Consider the following 24,512-nt stretch of genomic DNA (forward strand, 5'->3'; position numbering starts at 1 on the left):
TTTAATAAAAATAAACCAAGGGGGTTACTTACAGCTGATTCACATTGTTGTACAGCAAAAACCAACACAACATTGTAAAGCAATTGTCCTCCAATTAAAAATTTTTTTTAAAAAATCAAGAGAACTGTACACTTACAACTGGTTAAGACAATACTTTTTGTTATGTGTATTTTACCACAAAAAAGTTTTTTTAATAAATAAAACGGGGAAATTTGAAGTCACGTTTTTACACAAAGTTGATATCTACTGCAGTATTAATATTGAATTAAAAAGCAGCCTTAGAGGCAGTCAAAAGATACAAACTTGCAGTTATGAAGTAAATAGTACTAGGGGTGCAATGTACAACATGATAAATATAATTAACACTGCTGTATGTTATATATGAAAGTTGTTAAGAGTGAATCCTGAGTTCACATCACAAGGAAAAAACTGTTTTTTGTTTCTTTTATTTTGTATCTGTATGAGATGATGGATGTTCATTTTGATAATTGTTTCATGATGTTTTTAAGTCAGATCATTACGCTGTATACCTTAAACTTATACAGTAATGAATATCAATTCTGTCTTAATAAAACTGGAAACAAAATAAAAAGCAGCCCTAGAAATTATTTTGTGTATTAAGTATGTTTAAAACTGAGACCTAGAAAGATTAAGTGATTTGCATAAGAACTGAGAATAGAGTCCAGTGTTTTCAATATTAGTGCATGTCCATTTTGGCGCTATATCTTTAATTACTTCCTTGACTTAGGAATAGCCCTAACTAACCCCTCTGTCTGTTTTATCTTCCTTTAGAATTGAATCATAATTGGTTCTTCAGAACCATGTCTAATCAGTTGTCCCCCTTACCCAGTGCTGAACCTGGAAGGAGGAGGCAGTGGGCAAGGCTGGGTGCTGATAATGGACAAACTGGCTTGGAAAACATGATCATGTGACATGCTTCTGCCAGGAAACCAGACTAGTCTGTTTTGCATCATCTTATATAATAGAGCCAATAACTAATACAGTCTACGTGAGCAGTTGTTCTTCAGGGGGAATCAAATTGGTTTTGATATCTAAAAAATCATTCAGATGTGTAAAAATAATACAGGTGTACATATAATAGGAAACACGAAATGCTGCATAAATTCTGTGGCAAAAGTATTCAAAAGATTTCTTTGTATAATTATAGTTCATTTTATAGCTGAGCAAACTTCTCTTTTCTAATACTGGGAACTTTATCAGTCATATTTTTCCTATAATAATGTTACTAACTCCACAACTCAGTGATTTACGTCAACAGTTGTTTTTTGTCTGTGGGTCAGCTGGGATCACTTTATTTCAGGCTGTAGGTTGGATTCAGTCTGCTTCAATGTCTCTCATTCTGAGGCATGCTCTTCTCATGACACTCGGTAGAAACACATGGGATCAAGTCAGACCACACACTTTTCCCATGACCAAGCACAAAGGCCATAGGGTGAGGATATATACCATCTATTCTACTGGGAAGCATACAGCAGAGAGGATAGATACATATAATCTTTTTACAGGGGTGAAGTAAAAATACAGGAACAAAAATCTGCCACAGAAATATTTCACCTTTGTAATGTCAGTTTGTTACTGAATTAACCGTCCTCTTTGATTTTCTGAGTAGTTGAGCAAGTACCTAGGGTCTTATTTTTTCCAGATAGTTCTTCCTTTTCACTGTTCTCCTTTCTCCACTTTGACAAATGACTTCACAATGTCATTCTTACCTGTGTAGGGCCCCAGGAAACATACATTATAGTCAAGCCACTGGATGATAAATTAAGGGGCTTGACTTTTCCTGAACTTGTTTACCCAAGAAACTTGGTTTGCTCTGTAACTAACTTTATTGAGAGAGATTCCTTGAAAAATTGTTCTTTCCCAGCACAGTTTAAGCTACAGTCTTGAGTTCTCTGTGTACATTTCTGAATGAACCCATCCAGCCTGGCTTCATTGTTTTCCACTCACAATTCACCCAAAGAAGTCAATGAAAAATAAATAAATATATTTGCTGTTTGATTTATGAAGTGAATGACAATAATATCTTAGATCTCAAGTATGTGCTAACCTTGTGTCTTTAGAGTATGTATATACAGAAACCAAAATATTAAAATTAACATGTTTTTTCCCTTCCTCATCTGCATCTTATTCTGTTTGTTTGGCTTTTAAATCCTAATTCCTAAAAATTGCATGGTTTGGTAAACCACAGCCTGTTCTTTAGCCTGTATTTCTTTCCTTCTTAAGAAATAATTGCATATCAAACTAGTTATCTGGATGTATTTATCTATGTAAAGAATGTGTTAGAAGTGTGACCAGATTGCATTTATAAATATTATTATAACACTACCATAAATTGAGTAAATAGCATACAACATCAGTAGTTCAGTTTAGAGTGACTCATTTATCAGTCCAGTGATATTCATTACTCAGAAATAATTCACAACAGACCTTGAGGCCGTGTAAAGATGATAAAAATAGGTGAGATGAAAATACCTATTTAAGGAATTGTCTGGAATGTTTAATGCCATTGAGATGACATCATCATCTGGTAGTATTAAATATGAGTCTGGGCACTTTCCTAGGCTATTCAGTTGACATTAAAAAAAATAAAATCTTAAAAGCAGTTCTGGTATAGTTAATGAAATGTTACTACATATATCAAAATCAGTAACAAAACCAGCTATTGCTCTAAAATTATATTAAGAGTCTTTATAATGTTTTATACAATATCTCATCTTAACATCTGTAAGCCAGTATTACCTCATGACATCTATTGTCTTGAAGAGCTAGTTTTTATTATTTAACCTTCTTTTCTTATGTGTATTGTAAATTTGTTTGCATTATTAGGGACTGAGTTTTATTTCTTTCTGGCTCTCGCATCAGCCATCAGGATCGTTCCCATAGGGGTGCTTAAATTTTTTATTTGACTTTTTACTTGATGGAACTGTATTGCTTATTAACATAGAGTTCAGTTTCAGATTATTTTTAAGTGCTTCTAAATTGTGAGTTAGGTCAGGTCTCTCACCTACTTAAAACCGTTTACAAATTTCCCAATATTTTAAATATAGACTCCCTCTTTAGGCTTCTAAATTCTTGCTGAGTTTGACCTTGTTTCTTTTTGTTTCTTTTTTCTTTTTTGTTGTGTTCTTAAACTTCTTATTTTATATTAGAATATAGCTGATTGGCAATGTTGTGATAGTTTCAGGTGGACAGCAAAGGGAATATATACATGTATCCATTCTGCCCCAAACTCCCCTCCCATCCAGGCTGCCACATAACATTGAGCAGAGTTCCTGTGCCGTACAGTAGGATCTTGTTGTTTATTGACCTTGCTTTTTCAGTTTCCTCCTATGCCTCCCCCTTTTCTTTGATCTTTATGACTTAGCCTTGGATTGGTTTCTTCTGTTCTTGAATGCTTTTCTCCCAAGTTGAAATAGTACCTTCTCGTAAAGGCCTCTCCTGATCACTCTGTATAAAGTAGCCTCTCCCAGATACTTTCCAGAGGGTCACCCTATTTCTCTGGCATTTATTATACTTCATGATTATAATTTTTATCTCCTTATTTATTGTTGTTTACTCCACCCAAATAAAAGTTTCGTGAGGTCAAAATGCCAACGTAGTGGCTGACACAAAGAGGTCATTAAGGTGTTTGTTGAATGAGTGAATAAACAGATGACTGTTTACTTTAAACTCACAATAAAGTGTGACTTTCTTCCTTAATTTGATTCCATGAGAGAGAAAGCATTGTGCTTCAAGACTGATCTGAAAAGAATCAGTATGATTGAGGGCCCATGTCATCATATCCTACTACGCTCATTATTCCTGGGCTTCCCTGCTGGCTCAGACAATAAAGAATCTGCCTGCAGTGTAGGAAACCCAGGTTTGATCCCTGGGTTGTGAAGATCCCCTGGAGAAGGGAATGGTTACCCACTCCAGTATTCTTGCTTTGGAAATCCCATGAACAGAAGAGCCTGGCTGGTTACAGCCCATGGGATCACAAAGAATTGGACACAGTTAAGCAACTAACAGTTTTGACTTTTCATTATTCTTTGCGATTGAATTTATTCTGATTCATAATTGAGATGTATCTGTGTGCTTTTTGAAGATCTGTACACATATATGGAAACTGGACCTCAAATCATGTTCTTTGTATATATTTATTTTTACAAGTCTTCTTTCTTGATTTTTCTATTAAATATTTCAAAACTGGAAATATAATTTTTTTCTAATGCTTATTTTGTGTCATAACTACTAGACTTATATCAGACACAGCAGAGAGTATGATGTTTTCATACAACAGGATAAAAATTGCTGTGTATAGATGGAAATCAATAGACTAGAATAGATACGGAAATAAAATACTCTTAAAAAGGTTCTATGCAATAAAGTTAGACTTCATCTGAGGAGCAGGTAAGGTAGGACATTCCCACAAAGAACAAATTTGAGGTTTATTACTGAAAAGTCAGGGTAGACAGGGGCCTAAATAACTTGTCCAATGTTATTCAGCAGTGAAAAGTAGAAACAGCATTCATAATCAGGGCTGTCTGATTCCATAACTTTTTCTGCTGTATTGATGTCTTCCTATGTACAAGGAGATCAGAAATTTATTTTACTTAAGTATTTTTCTAAAGATATGACAATTTTTGAAGTCATCTGCTTGTGTCCGTTACTGTCATCAGATATCACAATCTGTTGGCTTCTCTGTGGGGTTTACAAATCACATTAGAAAAGTTTGACCATATTTGCTTTTAATCGTCCCTGAAAACTTAAATGTATAGTCAAAGAAGTTGATTGTAAATAATCTTTAAAACTTTCAGCTCTGTAACTAAAAGCTCATCTTACTTCTCAGAAGACTGTGGTTTGTTTCAGTAGTTACACATAGCTTGAAGAACAGATGCAAACAGTCTAATGTAGGGAAATTGCTGAAAGCACAATTAAATTGCCAGAGTATACCACAAGCAACAATTTCCTTTAATTTTTGACAAACTCCCAATTTGAAATGATTATGTACTTACAGAAACAAACAGAGAAAAGCAAAATGTTTTAAAAATCTATAGTTTCATATTCATAAATGTGTCTACATTAAAAGTTTAATGTAGTTTAATAGTATAAATAATATTATAGTCTAGTATTTTAAATTAGGATAACCCTCGTTATCCTAATTCAGTACAGATCATACGACTAATCTATTTTCTGTTTGTGTTTACAAGTGTAAGGTGGTACATGTATTAACGTGCCCAAAACTGATTTTCGGGTTTTTGTTTAATGGACCTCCCTTTCTTAATTATATTTTATCCAAGAGTGATTGGTTAGAACCAGCACAGACTACATTGACAGAGACCAGAGTCCTAATTTATAGTGAGATGGTTTTATTTTATAGTGATACTTTGTACTGATTAAAGGAAAGGAATGTTAGAGGAAAAGATGAATAAAGATTTGAATATGGGGCTTGAAGATAATGGATCTTCAGAGTATTTTGAAGAGAATAAATGAACCAATTTTGATTACCTTGTTAGAGCTTCAGGATTCATAATGGTCAGATTCCATAAAACACTATCTGTCTTCAGATTTAGTCTTTGTAAATTTGTGGGTTAAGAATGTCTGACCAGGATTTAATCATCTGAGGTCATTTGGTTTTTTGTCTTTTTTTTTTGAAGACTATTTCACTGTAGAATATTAAATTGGCATCAACATTTTTACTTCACTCCCAGATTACAGATTGATGAAATTACAAATTAAATCCTTTTAGCATAACATTAAGTATGTAATTGCGTAAAGTATTAATCTTTTCATCTATTACCCAGCTCCAGCTTTAAGGAATACTAATAATTTCTGGGGGAAGAGCGTTAACCTTTATGTTAGTCATTCAAAGAGTCTGACACTCCTGAAATTTGAGAAGAGTCACCTGACTGGGTTTCTCCACTTTGATAGGAGCCTTGGAAAGCTGCTCCTTATCCCAGGGGAAAGACAAGGGGTGCCGCGTGGGGTGGTGGTGGTAATGAGGAGGACAACCATGGTGATGGTAGCAGCTAAGATTTATTGAGCAGATATGAGCACAGTCATGCACTGCACTATGAAATCTAGATGCCTATAAAAGCAAGGTGAAAACTTTCATTAATTATACCATATAAAACTTAAATCTTGAAACCTACTTTTTGGGGCTTTGTGTTCACACGTGTCCAGTCGCTCAGTTGTGTCTGACTCTTTGCAACTCCATGGACTGTAGCCTGCCAGTTTCCTCTGTCCATGGGATGTTGCAGGCAAGAATACTGGTGTGGGTTGCCATTTCCTCCACTAGGGGATTTTCTCCAGCCCAGGGATCAAACCCACATCTGCTGCTCCTGCATTGCATGCGGATTCTTTACCACTGAACAATCTGGGAAGCCCAATTGGGGCTTTAGCTATACTTAATTCAGGGGTTGGTAGAAGATGATGCTTGAAATTTTGAGGTTGAGTGACTGTAAGATGATAGTTATAGTGGCTTAAAAGGTGGTAGTGAAGTTTATAAAAAGAAAAATGAACTCAGTCTTGATAACACCGCAGTAGCAGAAAAAAATCCATGTAGGTCCTCAATTGTGTTAGTTATTGAAAGGTTAAATGTGCTTGCTAGATCTAGTGAAAGTCACTCAGCCATGTCTGACTCTTTGCCACCCCATGGACTGTATAGTCCATGAATTCTCCAGGCCAGAATACTGGAGTGGGTAGCATTTCCCTTCTTCAGGGGATCGTCCCAACACAGGGATCGAACCCAGGTCTCCCACATTGCAGGCAAATTCTTTACCAGCTGAGCCACAAGAGAAGCCCCTTGCTAGACCTAGAGGAAGTTCTAATCAGGGAATGAAATCCCTTAAGGAAGAATTTCCTAACTTTGAATAAATTAAGATTTTATAGACCCCCTTGAAATTGCACATAAAATTTTACATGTGTCTTTGTATGTAAGTATAATTTTCATTAGATTCTCAATAGAATTTGTGACCAGAAAGTTCCAGGTCAGATGTTACAACATATTTTGAGTGAAGTGACTGAAGAAGTACCCCCGAGACTGGCAATAAATGAGAAGCATGTGAAAGAAAACTAAAATCATCCAGTTAAGAATAAAGCAGACCAGGACTTTCCTAGTAGTCCAATGGCTAAGACTCCTTGCTCCCAATGCAGGGGTCCCAGGTTTGATCCCTGGTTGGGGAACTAAATCCCACATGCCACAACTAAGAGATCTCATTGCACACCTAAGACTCAGCGCAGCCAAATATATTTTTTAAAAAAAGAAAGAAAGAATGAAGCAGATCAAAGATTATCCCTACAAAGGTAAGAGTTTAGATTAATTCTATGAGGGAAAGAGCACAGGAAAAGAACAGCAAAATGCCAGAACTATACTATGGTAGTCTTATGTGATTGAAGAGAAAGTAGAGACAATTAGTGAAAGAGATGGAGAAAAACCAGACAAACACAGAATCAACAGGAAGAGATGTTTATTTTGAGAACCAATTAAGTATAAACTAATAATTGAAAGGTCATAAGAGATGAGAACTGAGAAAGTTTCCAGGGACATTAAAGCAGTGTTGATGGAGTGTGAAATAAACCTTATCACAGGGAAGAATAGCTTTCCTGGTGGCTCCGATGGTAAAGAATCTGCCTGCAGTGTGGGAGACCAAGATTTGATCCCTGGGTTGGAAAGATGCCCTGGAGAAGGAAATGGCTACCCACTCCAGTGTTCTTGCCTGGAGAATCCCATTGACAGAGGAGCCTTGTGGGCTAGTCCTGGGATCAAAAAGAGTTGAACACAACTTAGTGACTAACACTTTCACTTTCACAAGGAGGAATAAAGGAAAGAAAAAAAGGATAAGTGAAGCAAATAAGGCAAAATGTTGATAACTTTTCAATCTGGAGAATTATACTGTTTTCCCCACTTTCATGTATGTTTGAAACTTCTGTAATAAAAAAAATTAAATTTCAAATGCAAAAATACTTACTGCTGCTGCTACTGCTGCTAAGTCGCTTCAGTCGTGTCCGACTCTATGCGACTCCATAGACAGCAGCCCACCAGGCTCCCCCGTCCCTGGGATTCTCCAGGCAAGAACACTGGAGTGGGTTGCCGTTCCCTTCTCCAGTGCATGAAAGTGAAAAGTGAAAGGGAAGTTGCTCAGTCGTGTCTGACTCTTCGCGACCCCATGGACTGTAGCCTGCCAGGCTCCTCTGTCCATGGGATTCTCCAAGCAAGAATACTGGAGTGGGTTGCCATGCCCTCCTCTAGGGGATCTTCCTGACCCGGGGATTGAACTTGCATCTCCTGTGGCTTCTGCATTGCAGGCGGATTCCTTACCACTGAGCCACCAGCGAAGCCCAGCCTTTACCACAGTTTATTGTAATTGCCTGTTTACTTGTCTGTACCAGTATTTCTCAAATTGTCAGTATTGAAAGACCAGTGTTTTTTTGATTGGCCAATCTGTCACAGACCATGATGTTTATCAAAATACGATAAAAATCAATCATAAGAGCAAAACTGGGGGGAAGGGCATACAAAATATAGGGCTTATCTGGTGGCTCCGATGGTAAAGAATCTGCCTGCAATGTGGGAGACCAAGATTTGATCCCTGGGTTGGTAAGATGCCCTGGAGAAGGGAATGGCAACCCACTCCAGTATTCTTGCCTGGAGAATCCCATGGACAGAGGAGCCTGGTGGGCTACAGTCCAAGGAGTCACAAAGAGTCCAGCATGACCGAGCGACTAACACTTTCACACGTACAAAATATAGCCTTAAAAAGGTTTGTTGGGACTTCCCTGGCAGTCCAGTAGCTAAGACTCCTCGTTCCCCGCTCAGGGGGCACAGGTTCAGTCTCTGGTCAGGGATCTAGGTCTCGCAGGCTGCAGCTAAAGATCCTGCATGCTGCTGCTGCTCAAAGACCGAAGACTGCACATGCCACAACTAAGGCATAGTGCAGCCAAATACATAAGTCCTTTTAAAGTTTCGTTATTAACACCAAAAAACATAAAATTAACAATCAAGAACAAATGTAAACCTAGGAAAGAATTTTTTAGAACTATCCCTTCATCAAAAATACATAGGTGGTTCGTATAGAGAATTCCTATTTCACTTATAAGTTTTTTCTGTAACCGTAATTAAGTATTTTTTTAATCTGAAATGCATGCTTTTTGAATGTTATCTTTAAACCTTGTGCATTAATTTGAGTTGGATTGATAACAGTGCCCCTCATGGGGATGATCATTTGCAGTCCCAGGTTTTTACCTCGGTTATTTTCTGATCTCTGGGGGTTAGTTCTGGGGGTAGTCTGCACTGCAGAAATCATAAAGAGTAGGGAAGAACATAGATATGCTGAAATACTTGCTGGGATTTTTGCTTAAGAAGTGAAAATTCCACCTCTGTAAGTGGTGTCTTACTCTCTGGAACATGAATGTTCTCATTTTTCTCACAGTGTTATAGGTTTATTGACATGTGATGACTATAGCTTCAGACATACCCCTACTTTGTTTTACAGACAATCCCTTCCTGCCAAGCTACAAAGCTTTTTAATACCCTTGGCTATAGTAGTTCCAGTTTGGACTGATCACTTCAAAAAACCATCAGTTACTGTAGATTCTATTGTGCGTCCCAGGACTCATTTTGTAGGCAATAGTTTGGGTTATTTTTCTACATATATTTACATGTACTTATTCATATTGTATCTGTTAAGTTTCTCTGTGTTGTCAGAAATCTCAAAAAAAAATTTTTCCATTGATCCACATTGACTCAGAATTTTCAACAGGAAAAAATTCTGTTTGGAAAAGTCAGTCATTTGTCTGTGGAAAGATTGTCTCATTTAGTGATACAGTTTAAGTAGCATTTATCTAGACTCTTAGGAAGGTTATAACTAACTAGTCAAAAGATAATCCCTTACATAAAACATACTGCATTCCCCTTGGAAATTTGCATTTGCCCTTAATTAACCTATGTCCCTGCTCATCCAGAGAAATGAGGCTCCAGTTTACTATTATGAATAGAAAGCACATTGTTCACTTGCCAATGTATTTAGAGTCACTCTGATGATAGTTTGGACATTTTGGCTGAAAAGTCTACAGATTGGTTCTTAAGTGATCCTTTTTCCCCTCTTACAAGTATGAATGGCTACTGTGTGCTCTGTAAAGGCGAAAGGGAGTTGTGACAAACTCATCTCAGTCTGTTAAGAGTACATGTATAAAAATATATAAAAGTTCACTCACATTTAAAGCCTGTAACGTATAGAGTAGAGCACTCCTGCTCCATACTTTCATCATATTGTTTTTGGAATGTTTCATGATACCATCTGTATTAAGACCTTAGTCAGCTGTGTATTCAGTATTTGACCTCTGCTATTTTGTGCATAGTGCTATAAACAGTGTGGGAAGTACAGAAGAGAATGATATGGGTCTATCTTCAAGAAGCTTAAATGAAGGGATCTTTTATATTTTCTAATGCACAGAGTATTAGAATAAGGGCTGCATGTGTCTGCACGTTAGATGTTTATGCTATACATACAAATAATGAAAGTACGAGCCAGTGTGTTATAAATGAGAAGGAGTCCAGAGGAGAGCGATTATTAAATACTACCTAAGAGATGGCTCAGACGGGAAAGCGTCTGCCTGCAGTGCGGGAGACCCGGGTTCTATCCCTGGGTCGGGAAGATCCTCTGGAGAAGGAAATGGCAACTCACTCCAGTATGCTTGCCTGGAAAATCTCATGGATGGAGCCTGGTAGGCTACAGTCCATGGGGTCACAAAGAGTTGGACATGACTGAGCGACTTCACTTCACTTTTTCACTTGAGAGATGAGGGACTCTTTCAGGACAAGGTGGCGTTTGAGCAGGGTGTTGAAAGGATATTTAGGACTTTAGCAGGAGTCTAATAAAGAAGTTTGATACAGTTTTTAAAAAATGTTTTTCAAAGGTTCTAGTACCAGAGCAACCATGTACTTACCAATAGTCTGAATTCAGCCAGATCACTTGGTGCCTTGAGTTTCCTCATCTACAAAACGGGAATTAGAGTAATAGTTATCATAGAGGACTTTTAGGAAGATTAAGTGAGATACTATGATATGAACATGCTTGATAAACTGTAAAGTGCTATACAAATGTTAGTAAACTTTATAGTAAATGTTGAGGATGGCATTAGCCAAAAAGATGGAATTAGAAAACCAGTAAAACCACAAAGCCTAGAGCAGAAAATACGTGACAATGACTGTGAATATTAATACACTCATACAGTTCCTAACTTCAGAAAAAATCTTAAACTGAAAAGCCTTTCAGGTTTGATGTTGACCCCATTTTCCTGAAAAGATCATGTCAGAGGCCTGTCAGATCTTCAGGTGAAACTTGAATACATTGTAATGTTTAGTTCTATTGAACTCATATAGAATTAATTTTCAAATAAAATACTTTAATAGATATTATAATATTGCACAGAAAGAGCTAATGTATCTTGCAAAGTATACTTGTTTAGAGGACATGGTTTTGAGAACAAGTCTGCATGTTTTAGGGTAGATCAGCATTGCTCCCCTGAACAAGATAACAAGGTGTGAATTATTTAAGCTACTTCCAGGGACTGTTGTATCTTCTATTACAGATGGTTTGTCCAATAACTTCACAAATGGTTGTTTAAAGGAAGAATATCCCTTGTCTGATGAGAAGTCCAAGAATTTATTTATGTTCTTTGTTTTAAATAAATTTTATTTTTAAAAGATGGTTAGGAAAAGTATTCAAAATTTATTACAAAGAGCAAAGAGAATGTTGAGACTTTAAAACGCATTTTTAAAAAATGAAAGTACAGTTTTTTATTTTTAATTTTTATTGGAGTTTAGTTGATTTACGGTGTTGTGTTACTGAAGTCTAGCTGATTTGCAATATTGTTAGTTTCAGGTGTACAACATACTGATTCCATATTTTTATAGATTATACCCCATTTAAAATTATTGTAAAACATTGGCTGTATTTTCCTGTGCTGTACAGTAAATATATCCTTGTTGCTTATTGATTTTGTACATATTAGTTTGTACCTCTTAACCTAAAGAAGCTTTTTGAATTATGCTGTATTATGCCAGTTGCTGTTGTCTGGTCTTGGGCTCTGTCCACTTATCCAGACTCCAGTGAAATGTGATTGGAGTTATTTTTCTCAGGACAAGGAACTTGGAAACTGTTTTACTTAAACCCTAACTCTCATTATTAAAAGAAGTTTTTGAGGGAAAAAAAAATCCTGATACTAACAGTGGGTTTTTTTTTGTTTGTTTGGGTGTGTGTGAGTAATTCTAAATTCTTTCTCCTTTTACAGACTACCTTGCTAACCATGGCCGGTTAAATGAATCTGAGGCCAGGCGCAAATTCTGGCAAATCCTGTCTGCTGTTGATTACTGTCACGGTCGGCAGATTGTGCACCGTGACCTCAAGGCTGAAAATCTCCTGCTGGACAACAACATGAATATCAAGATAGCAGGTAACTGGGACACTGCTGGCTCTAACGCGGTCAGGCGTGAGCCGCAGCACTCGGGGTGCGCAAACAGACCTGCAGGCGGAGGTTCAGGAGTGCTCCCACCTGGGACGTCACCCCCTCTCAGAGTATTTTATCTGTTCCTTAGTCCTGCGTGTAATGAAAAGTAAGGGAAAAAAGAAAAGGGAACTAAGTTCAACACGCAGCGTGGCAGGACTCCGACTGGGCTCTGGTCTGCATCCTCAGTCTGGTTTGTGCTCAGGCCCCTCTGTGGTGCTCCGCTGAGAGTGTGAGTGTTTGGAGAGGCCGAGGGGGCTGCAGGAGCAGCGAAGGTTGCGGCACTCTGCCCTGCTCTCTTCAGTATGACTGGTGGCTGGAGAGAGGTCGCAGACAGAAATAAGACAAAGGAGGTGACCGCAGGAGAATGAGAGTGCTGGGGACACAGAAGCACCTTGCCACCTTCTGATACAGTGGGGTTTTGACTTACAACATGGAGAATAAGATTATTTTTGCTAGTTTTTCCTCCTACCCTTTTCACAATTAACAAAGACTTTTATAGTTTATATTCCAAGTTTACTTATTCACATGGTCAAAACTCTCATTCAGTCAGTAAGTATTTGTGTGTCAGGTACTGTGCTGTGCTAGGTACTAAGGATACAAATCAAAGAGTCATTTCTTGTGATCTTAAAAGCCTAGTGGGGAAGTAAGAATAATGAAAATACAACATGATACGTGCCCAAAACTGTAATACAGACTGCAATAGAAGTACAGGTGTCAGAACATCAGTCTACTTGAGGAATCAAGAAGTTGCACAGAGAAGGAACTACCTGAATTCAAGCTTGAGAGATGAGTCCGAAGCTTGCCAGGGAGATAAACAGACGTAGGATATTACAGACAGGCAGGCCAACTGTGTAAATATCACAGGTAAAAGAGAGAGAAAGAGATTGAGATTGAAATGGTGGGGAATGATTGCTCACTATTAGGTAAATATAAAATCTGTAGGCATGAGGGGGTTGATACAGGAAGAGCAGGTCGGCAACGGTCAGAATATGAAAAGTCTTGAAGACCATGTAAAAGACAGTAGAGTTTATTCTGCAGCTAACCTGTTGGAGCTTTTCGGGTGGGGTAGGGGTGGAGCAGGACTGGATAAGATGACCAGATTTGCGTTTTGGAAGGATGTCTCACCCTGCCACGGAGTGCGGACAGGTGGCAGATGTGGGTGAGGCTGGGCAGGAGACTAAATCAGGAATCTGATGCGTTTGTCCAGTTAAGAAAATGTGGGCGTGCACCAGCGAAGCAGCAGCAGAGTCTGCAGGTGTGGGAAGTAGAGAGGTTTGTTTCGGTTAGACTTTGGAAGAGCATCAAGGGCACAAAGCAAAAGTTTAGCAGAGTTACAAGAGGTGGCGATTTGTCCTAGGTTTATTGAAAAGGGACAGACATCCACACGAGAGAAGCTGAGCAAGAAATGGATGACTAACTTGGGTGGGTACCCACTGGACTAAGTTTAGGGACAAAGCAAATGCCTTAATTTGCTGCATCGTGGTATGAAATAGAAGCGAGAAGCCTCTGATTCATGCATTTAGCTGGCCTATTTCTATGCCATTTATCATCAGTTTTTGTCTTAGGCATTTAGGGAAGGCAAACAAATTAATTTCACTTACTTTTTTTACTTATTGTACTTTAATTTTAATAATTCATATTAAATGCCACTGTTATGTATGTTTCAAGGAATAATGGATTTTTCATTCTGTAGTCTTTGATTTTTTTTTTCCCCTAATAGAATTACCTAAATAAGACAGCGTTTTTACATTAATTTGCTACATTCTCATTATATATATAAAGATTTGTATTGATTTGTCTTTTTGTTTTAAAAATGTAGTATTAGTGTTCATGTAATTTAAATGCAATATTAGTGGTTCTGTAATTTATAATGTATATTCATTTCTCCCACTTTTCGTTTTCTTGTGGCCCTTCCTTTGGTCCCATTCATTTCACTTTTTTTTGCAAACCTTCTGTAGTGCACACCACTGGAATTTTTTGTTTACTTCTCTTTGAAAACATCAGCTGCCCCAAAGTTGTCCTTGTCAGAGAAGGCTCTTGGTTTTTTTTGGTTTTTTTTTTTGAGGGGGCGGTTCTTTACTCTGTAGAAAACAATACCTTTATTAAAGGAGTTCTGGGGGTCATTTCACGCAGAGAAAGAAATGTTAGAGGTAGGAGTCATATATTATAGGAATTACAAAGTGCTCTGTCACCAACACGTCAAAATAGAGCACCAAAGAAACTTGCAAACAGAATATGCAAAATATTCCATTAAGGTTATAACCAAGTTTTGCCTGGCTACAATAATGTCTTCGGTAATTCTCACCTGTAGGTAGATAAACTTAGTATTTCTATCATTATGTGAAATCTAGTTATTTGTTTGTTTTTGCTATTTTTATTTTTTAATACTAGAACTTCAAAATCCTCTCCTTTTCATCTGGAAGACAGGTAAAATGTCAGAAACCTACAGTTGTTCTCTCTGGTGAAGCTAGTGTAACAGCTAACGTTTACTGAGCCTTCACTATCTTTAGGCACCCTGCTGTGTACTTGTGTCATTTAACCTTCACAGCAACCCTAGGAGCTACGTACCTATTGCCAGTTTTTAGACGAAAAGCTGAAACACAGGAGAGATTAAGTCACTTGCCAAGGCGCCTCAGATAATAAGCAGCAGCCCTGGGGTTCAAGCCTGGTCTCTCTGACCACGGTATCAGTGCTTCTTGCAGCTCACCAGCTTGGTTTGTCAGTTATTCCTGAGGGAGTGCTCACTGACTGAATTTTGGATTCTACCATTCTGTATTTATACATTTAGTGTCCTTGATTCTGTGTCTCACAAGTGGATACACACACATACATGTACATGCAGTTTAGCTAAGCATTCAGATTTCCTTCCTGCCCACATTTTTTTCTCTGTCACCCTCACCACCATTGACCCCAAATTTCAGCAAATGTTTATCAAGCATCTACTGTGCTCCTCAGCTAAGTCCTAGAAATTCAGGTGTTTCGAGGCAAAAACAACAGCAGTACAAAAAAGCTCAACTCTGCTCTTACCTCAAGGAGTTAATCTGTTCAGAACCAGACCTTTAAATGAATACAGCACAAAAAGATAATTGTCATACAACCCATGAGGCTAGAAGATTATGCTTGGAAGAATGAGGAAAGGCATTAGTAAGACTTTATTAAGGAGGGAGGCATTTGTGGTGGGATTGGCAGGGAAAAGGAGAAAGGAAGAGAGTTAGCTGAGGAGGTGAGGTAGGGATGGCAGCTTCAGGCAGAGGCAGGCAGGCCAGAGAACTCAGTGTGAAGGGAAGCTGCAGACAAGAGCTAGTGGAGAGGAAGCGTCAGTGAGGAGTGATAGGAAAAGAGCCTGGACAGGTAGCCATACGGGATCATGAAGGATTCCACACACCCTCAGATGTGTAGAAGTGTTCCTAACACATGTAGGAAAGATAGGGCTCCGTGGAAAAATTACAGAACCTCAGAATAAAATACCAAAAAATTATTCCCTCAAGTTATACATTCTGTGTTTATTCTGATGAACATCTCTTACTAAATGGGCTGAATAAATAAACTGTTTTAGCCACGCTGTATGTTGAAATTGGACTTTGCTGGTGGTGCTAGTGGTAAAGAATCTGCTTGTCAATACGGGAGACACAGGAGGTGTGGGTTTGATCCCTGGGTTGGAAAGATCCTCTGGTGTGGGAAATGGCAACCCACTCCAGTATTCTTGCCTAGAAAATTCTATAGACAGAGAAACCTGAGGGGCTACAGTCCATGGGGTCACAGAGTTGGACATGCCTGAGCACATACTCATGTGCACGCGCACACACACACAGACACACACACAGTGAAATTAAAGAGAAGTGTAAACCAAAACTAGGTTTAAATTGAAATATTTGCCTCTGTTTATAAGACAGAAAATGGAATAGAAATATCAAACATGGTTTATTTTAATAAATACAGAATCTTGGCTTTCAAATCAGATTCTCTTTTATGCTTCTCTAAAGAGATCAAATTGCCAACATCCACTGGATCATCGAAAAAGCAAGAGAGTTCCAGAAAAACATCTATTTCTGCTTTATTGACTATGCCAAAGCCTTTGACTGTGTGGATCACAATAAAATGTGGACGATTCTGAAAGAGATGGGAATACCAGACCACCTGACCTGCCTCTTGAGAAACCTATATGCAGGTCAGGAAGCAACAGTTAGAACTGGACATGGAAAAACAGACTGGTTCCAAATGGGAAAAGGAGTATGTCAAGGCTGTATATTGTCACCCTGCCTATTTAACTTCTATGCAGAGTACATCATGAGGAAACTGTGGGCTGGAAGAAGCACAAGCTGGAATCAAGATTGCCAGGAGAAATATCAATAACCTCAGATATGCAGATGACACTACCCTTATGGCAGAAAGTGAAGAGGAACTAAAAAAGCTCTTGATGAAAGTGAAAGAGGAGAGTGAAAAAGTTGGCTTAAAGCTCAACATTCAGAAAACAAAGATCATGGCATCTGGTCCCATCACTTCATGGGAAATAGATGGGGAAACAGTGGAAACAGTGTCAGGGTTTATTTTGGGGGGCTCTAAAATCACTGCAGATGGTGACTGCAGCCATGAAATTAAAAGACGCTTACTCCTTGGAAGAAAAGTTATGACCAATCTAGATAGCATATTCAAAAGCAGAGACATTACTTTGCCAACAAAGGTCCGTCTAGTCAAGGCTATGGTTTTTCCAGGGGTCATGTATGGATGTGAGAGTTGGACTGTGAAGAAAGCTGAGCACCAAAGAATTGATGCTTTTGAACTGTGGTGTTGGAGAAGACTCTTGAGAGTCCCTTGGACTGCAAGGAGATCCAACCAGTCCATTCTGAAGGAGATCAGCCCTGGGATTTCTTTGGAAGGAATGATGCTAAAGCTGAAACTCCAGTACTTTGGCCACCTCATGTGAAGAGTTGGCTCATTGGAAAAGACTCTGATGCTGGGAGGGATTGGGGGCAGGAGGAGAAGGGGACGACAGAGGATGAGATGGCTGGATGGCATCACTGACTCGATGGACGTGAGTCTGAGTGAACTCCCGGAGCTGATGATGGACAGGGAGGCCTGGCGTGCTGTGATTCATGGGGTCGCAAAGAGTCAGACACGACTGAGCGACTGAACTGAACTGAACTGAACGGAACTGAATGGGTAAAAGACTTGAGGTACTGGTGAGCCCTGGATTCACCCACACCTGTATATACTCATCACCTCAATTATGAGACCTCCAGCCTTCACAGAATACGAGTGTTGAGACATTCAGAATCAGAGGCAGAATGCAAAGAAATTTTGACTTTCATTAGTTTTAATAATTGCAGTACTGTTTCCTCCATGCTATTTCAGCTATGACTCTTGCAGGCATTAACTTGAGAATAAATTGATGAAAAACACTTAGTTTTATTTTTCAACTTTCCTAATCTGAAATGCTTACAATGAATACTCAGATAAGAATTAATATGTATGAACTACTCAGAGAAAGTTTTCAAAAAATATCAGCAGTCAGACAAGCCGTCACATAAAGCATGTGGAGTTTGATATCAGACGGTACTGGTGCAAATTCTAGCTGTGCCATTTTGTTAGCTGTGTGATCTTGGGCTGATTATTTAACTTCACCGAGCCTGGGTTTCCAAATCTATTAAACAGACATTAATCTGTTTGTCAGGAACATTGTAAGGATTAGTGATAATGTTAAACACAGGGAGCTTGTAGGTAAGATTATGGGCTCTGAAGCCAGGCTACCTGGGTTTGAACCCTGGCTCTGCACTTTACTAGCTGCGTGACCTTGGACATGTTACTTAATCTCTCTGTCCTCAGTTTCTTTATCAGTTAAAAGGGAGTGATGGAAGTTCATATCTCATAGTGGTTATTAGTTAATATTTGCATACTTCTAAGAACAGTGCCTGGTACATAGTTAGTACTAGTTAAGTGTTTGTTAAATAAATTGTTAATTAAAATTCCTGGCAGCATGTAAACAGTAAAAGGTATTTGTATTCAATGTATAATTGATTCCATGTGAAAACAAATCTTAAAAATTGATAGCCATATACCACCCCCACCGTATCTTTTTAATTACCAAGACTTAAAGTCTTATCAATACAAATCCAGAGGTACAAGGAAGGTTTATCATTTATATCCTAAATTGTTTCTGCTTGATGCAAATTAATATATTTTCCTAAGAGGGACCTTCAGTGTAATTAGTTGTGTGTAATAAGCGTAATAAATCTAACCTGTACATCACAGGTCTCTTGTCTTTCGCCCAAGAGGAACACTTCCTTTCTGACCTGACCTGTAATCTATAAGTAGCCCATCATCTCTCCTGATTGCTTCTAGCAATCTTCCTGCTTACTGGAAGAACTGGAGATTAGATTTCTGTATATATAATTCTAGTTTTCTGCCCTGGAACCAAAAGAGGGTGGGATAGGCTGAAACAGGCTCTGTTAGAAAGTCTTTATTAAAAGTCTTCCATTTGTTATCCTCCTGCCCCTAGTATTATGTAAAATGTGCAGAGAGCTTTGCATCAGCAAACGGAGTGAGGCCTTGTCTTTATCCTTCAAGCCTGTTTAGCCCTGGCCACGCATTAAGCCTGGAACATGGAAGGTGGCTCAAAGGCTTCTATTTCCTTTTGTCTTATTTCTCCCCTCTTCATTTCCTTCCTCCTCCCCACTCCATTTTGGGCAGAGGAAGAGCATTTAATTCACTTCTCAGCTCACTAAACTCTCTCACTGGACAAATAGACGCCTCACCACGGTCAGCAGGATCACGTTTCATGTCAGCTGTGATGATTGTTCTTGTGTCCTCCTGTCAGGTAGGGAGGGGGTGACTGATGTTTGGAAGTGAACTGTGCAGCTGGCCTTCTCTTGCCGGTGGGCAACAAAATACACATTGACGTCAGCGATGGCTGATTGGCATTCAGTTTGTGCAGTGGGTCCGGTCTGGCTTCACACTCTACTACCTTTCATTTGTCAGCTTTCATTTCCTCATAATTGTCTTCTTCTCTCCTATTATAATAACTGCAAAAGACATGTAACTCTTCAGCAAGACTGGATATCTGAATTCTACTGGCAATTTTAGAAACAAGGATAAATTTAACACTAAAGCCATCTGCTTCTCTGTAGGAGGATTTTTAAAATTATAAATTAGACATTATAACACACTATTGGAGATTAAAAGTTGCCTGGGTTGTGTTGATTCCTGGAAATCATTTACTTTTTTCTTAGCTTGAAGACTGGTTTTCAATGTTTTGGTTACTTTTTTTCTTTTTTAAAAAAATGACTTGAAATAGTTTACCTAAGGACTTCTATTAGTCTTTGTCATGTAAATGTTAAATCCTGAAAGTATTTAGTAATTCTATTTCACAACAATAAACAGTGACAAGCTGTTCAACATCTTCTGTATCTTTTTCACGACCTCTGTTTTATTCTTTAGCATCACTTTGGAGCCTGTTAGGACTACAGACTCTTGAACTCCCCTACCCCAGGCCCTGAATCAGAACCACATTTCAGCAGTTCCCCAGGTGATTTGTATGCATGCTAATATTTGATCTGTTTCACTCTGACAGTATTCACTAATGTGCTTTGTTCCCATCAGACAGTAATCATCAGGATCAGCTTATTTACTCTTTGTTCAGTTCAGTCACTTAGTCGTGTCTGACTCTTTGCGACCCCATGGACTGCAGCACGCCAGGCCTCCCCTTGTCCATCACCAGCTCCTGGAGCTTATTCAAACTCAGTCCATTGAGTCGGTGATGCCATCCAGCCATCTCATCCTTTGTCATCCCCTTCTCCTCCCACCTTCAATCATTCCCAGCATCAGGGTCTTTTCAAATGAGTCAGTTCTTCACATCAGGTGGCCAAAGTATTGGAATTTCAGCTTCAGCATCAGTCTTTCCAGTGAATATTCAGGACTGATTTCCTTTAGGATGGACTGGTTGGATCGCCTTGCAGTCCAAGGGACTCTCAAGAGTCTTCTCCAACACCACAGTTCAAAAGCATCAGTTCTTCAGCACTCAGCCTTCTTCACAGTCCAACTCTCACATCCATACATGACCACTGGAAAAACCAAAGCTTTGACTAGACGGACCTTTGTTGGCAAAGTAACGTCTCTGCTTTTTAATGTGCTGCCTAGGCTGGTCATAACCTTTCTTCCAAGGAGCAAGCGTCTTTGAATTTCATGGCTGCAGTCACCATATGCAGGGATTTTGGAGCCCAGAAAAATAAAGTCTGTCACTGTTTCCACTGTTTCCTCATCTATTTGCCATGAAGTGATGGGACCAGATGTCAGGTTGCTTACTCTTTGTAAGGCCTTGTTATTCCTAAAACATTAGCCCTTTGCTAATGGTGTTTGGGCAATGAAAATTTATGTAACTTAGTGATAACAGTAATAATAGTTGGTTTTTCTTATCAGGAAGATTTGGGTCAATCAATTACTTTAAAAATATAAAACAGAAAACAATTATAGCAGTTCTAATACTGTTTTCAAATATATCCATGGTCTGTTAGTGGTTAGTTAGATAATAAATAATTAGAGGACTCAGTTTGTGAGGCCAAGTTGATTTCTGAGCGAACTAGTCAACAGTAATTAATCTGCTCTGTAGTTAGAAACTCTACCTCAAATGCTTTCTTTATTGACATTTATGTGACATGAAAATCAAGTGAGAAAATATGGATATAGCAGGAAATCCCAAAGCTAACGTCACAGTAAAACCTTGGAGTATATGCCTCAGAGTATAAGATGCCATAACTCATCTTCATATGAAAAGGGCAAGATGTGTCTATTTTAACATGTCATGCATTCTTAAAATAAATATGGATTTCTAAAATGAATGTAGGTGTATATTTGAGATTTGCTTTGTAAACATCCCAATTATTCCCATTCATTTGTTATGGATGCTTTTAACAAAGCATTCAATATTGTAGAGACGAGAAAGCCCTCACTTGTCAAGTTCTGCTAGCAGAAGGATAAATTAGAAAATCTCTTGTCTCTGTACAATGTAAAGAATTTTCCCCAGGTTTTATAATAGCCTTACATCCATTTTTAAGTTGTGTTAAACTTCTCTGAAGAGTGATGGTGATACAGTTAAAAATAAAAAACAAAAAACCCCACCTGGCTTGGAGTTCAAAGGACCTGTATTTGAATACTGGTTAAGCCACTTGTAGATAGTTTGGGCAACTCAATTAACCACTTTCAGCTTCAGTTTCCCCCTTTGTAAGGTAAGGACATTCATGATTGAGATAATATATACAAAAATATCAAGTATGTAATGCCTAGTCCAAAGTAGGCAAGATGTAAATGATTTTTGGATTTGATTATAACTCATATGCCATGTTGAAAGACTAGTTGTCATTTTGCTTCAAAAACGTATGCTTTCATATCTTAAAATTTTGAAGCTAAGAGTTCTTTCAGAAAGATTTGTCTTTTCCCTGCTATGCTCAGGAAATGTTGAAAATCTTGATTGATCTGACAAGTTCAAGGTATGTTATGAGTGAGAGTTCAAGCAATTACTCCCACACAAATAACAGATTACCTCGAGGAAAAACACTTTATACCTTCAAAATTCTGTCGAGTTGTTTAGTCAATCAAGTATGAATAAAAATAATATCAAAATAATGCTAGTCTGCACCCTGATTTGGAGTAAGAAGTATCAATATGAACTCATAGGTTAACATTTCTTCTTAATACATATCCATATCAAAAGGAATCAACATAAATATAGGGTGTGGGTGTGTGTACACCTATAAGCATTCATACATATGTTTCTTCTGTTTGATGACAGCCCAGCTGCAGTGAGTACATTGAGGCCTTAGTCTTGGTTCTTGAATACCATTTCTCTGTAAAAGAAACCAGGGCTCCTTGGAAAAGTGGTTGATTCCTGGGATGGGACAGGAAAGTACAAGATGAGCCTGCTACATCTTCTGGTACCAAAAGATAAGGAAATATTTAAAATAAAAAGAAATTTTTAAAAGATGGGGGCATGTTGAAAGGATACAGGAGCCAACCTGAATTATCTCCTAGTGGCCAAAGCTGGAACTATTTAAGCATCAGAAGGTGTCTCAGATGGTAAAGAATCTGCCTGCCATGTGGGAGACCCAGGTTTAATCCCTGGATTGGGAAGATCCTCTGGAGAAGAGAATGGTAATCCACTCCAGTATTCTTGCCTGGAGAATTTCATGGACAGAGGAGCCTGGCAGGCTACAGTCCATGAGGTTGCAAAGAGTTGAACATGACTGAGCTATTAAACTTTCACTTTCTTCTTTCAGTATTGAATTATAATCCAAAGGATAAAATAAATACTTATGATGAACATAATATGACAATGTTGGAAAAAATAAAGAAATTATCTAACCAATAAATAAAGGGGAAGAAGGGACAACTCTTGAAAAGTTATAATTAATACTGTAGAAAGAACAGGAAACAAAAGCTTCCCATTAGACCACCACAGTGATCATTGCTACAGTCAAGATCTGCCAATGAGTGCTAACCTAATAGGTGAAAGTTTAAGGAGAAAGGGGTATATATAGTGCCAATGTATCTTCTCTAAAATATTTATTAATTTCAAAGGGAAAAATAATTTTATAATGGAGTAACCCAGCAGATACCACCTTAATCAAGAGATCAAGATTAACACCACCTGTAATTAAGGCGTAATACCCACTCCCCCTGATATGAGGCCCTGAGAAGAATACATCACTTCTGTGATGTTCTTCTCTAAAAGTAATCATCTTAATCTAATCGTGAGAAAACACCTGGCAAACCCAGACTGAGAGACAGTCCACAAAATATGTGACCTGCCCTGGTCACAGTCAAGACAGACAAGGAAAGTCTGAGGAGATGTTGCAAATTAGAGAAGACCAAGCCTGGTGGGCTACAGTCCATGGGCAGAGTCAGACACGACTTAGCAACTAAACAGCAACAAAGAAGTCATGACAACTAAGTGCAATGTGGAATCCTGCATTGAGAAGGGATATTAGTGAAACCACTGGAGAAATCTTAATGAAGTCCATGTTTTAATTAACAGTGTTGCATCGGTGTTCTCCTTGGTTTTGACTATTTATAGTTATATGAAATGTTAATACTAGAGGAGGGAGTTGCGTGAAGAACAGAGGGAGGTCTTCTTACTTTATTGTGGCCACTCTTCAGTAAATCTAAAGTTATTTCAGAATTAAAAGTTAAATAATATCAAAATGAATCCATCATAACATGGCATACATTCTGTGACAGAGAAACAAGAGTCAAAAAAAATGTCTGAGGAAATAGCAGCCATCTTTGAGGTATTCACTTGCAGATCGGAGCATCAGAGAACACATTAAACTAGGCATTAAACTAAAAGGAGGTTTCCTTTCCAGCAGGACAGGGGTTGGGTCTGGGTCTGGTTTAGAGAGGAATGCCCACATTACTGTTGATGCTTTTCAAAAGTCAGGTAATAATGTGGGGTCTTTGATTTTTCGCTATTGTTGGGAGGCTATCTGTCTTTGTTTGTAGAATGGTTGACACGTGTATGCACTCAGATGTTTGATGAAGGAAAGAATTTGATGTGCTGAAACATTAACCCATTCCGTATGAATAAATAACGATAAAAAATCCTGCATAGCTCTGCTGTTTTCATATTTCATCCCTCTTGCTCACCCCTTATTTCACTATCTACCTTTAAGCAGAAAGCTGCAGACTGTGAACAAAGCAAGTTGTCCAGATTCCAGTAAGAAATAAAAAGACTTTTAAGTGTCTTCCCATTGCCACTTCTTAAACCTGATAATTATTAACTTGTTCAAAAAATAGCTACATTTCACTGGGCCAGAGAAGGACATAAAGGTGGTTAACAGTGAATCCTCTGTAGTCAGATTTGGTTCCTCTTGCAAGTCTGCAGCTTAGTATAATTTCTAGCAAGGTCCTTAACATCCTACCCTCACTTCCTCCTAGAATAAGGATACCTCATGGGGTTATTAAGAAGAAATCATCTTAGGAAAGCTTAGATCAGCTTCTGGCACTTTTAAAAGAGA

At 38.4% G+C, this 24,512-nt stretch overlaps 1 protein-coding gene across 2 annotated transcripts in view; it reads left to right on the forward strand.

Moving 5' to 3' along the window:
• The window catches only part of SIK2 (salt inducible kinase 2), a 131,231-nt gene that overhangs the window by 75,815 nt on the left and 30,904 nt on the right, over positions 1-24,512 (forward strand). For both annotated transcript variants that reach the window (XM_068988997.1, XM_068988996.1), the window contains exon 4: positions 12,295-12,456. In XM_068988997.1, the coding sequence (XP_068845098.1) occupies positions 12,295-12,456 (162 nt within the window). The remainder of the gene's footprint in view (positions 1-12,294; positions 12,457-24,512) is intronic.

The sequence above is a fragment of the Capricornis sumatraensis genome, chromosome 16 (genome assembly GCF_032405125.1).
Source record: "Capricornis sumatraensis isolate serow.1 chromosome 16, serow.2, whole genome shotgun sequence".
Taxonomy (NCBI): Eukaryota; Metazoa; Chordata; class Mammalia; order Artiodactyla; family Bovidae; genus Capricornis; species Capricornis sumatraensis.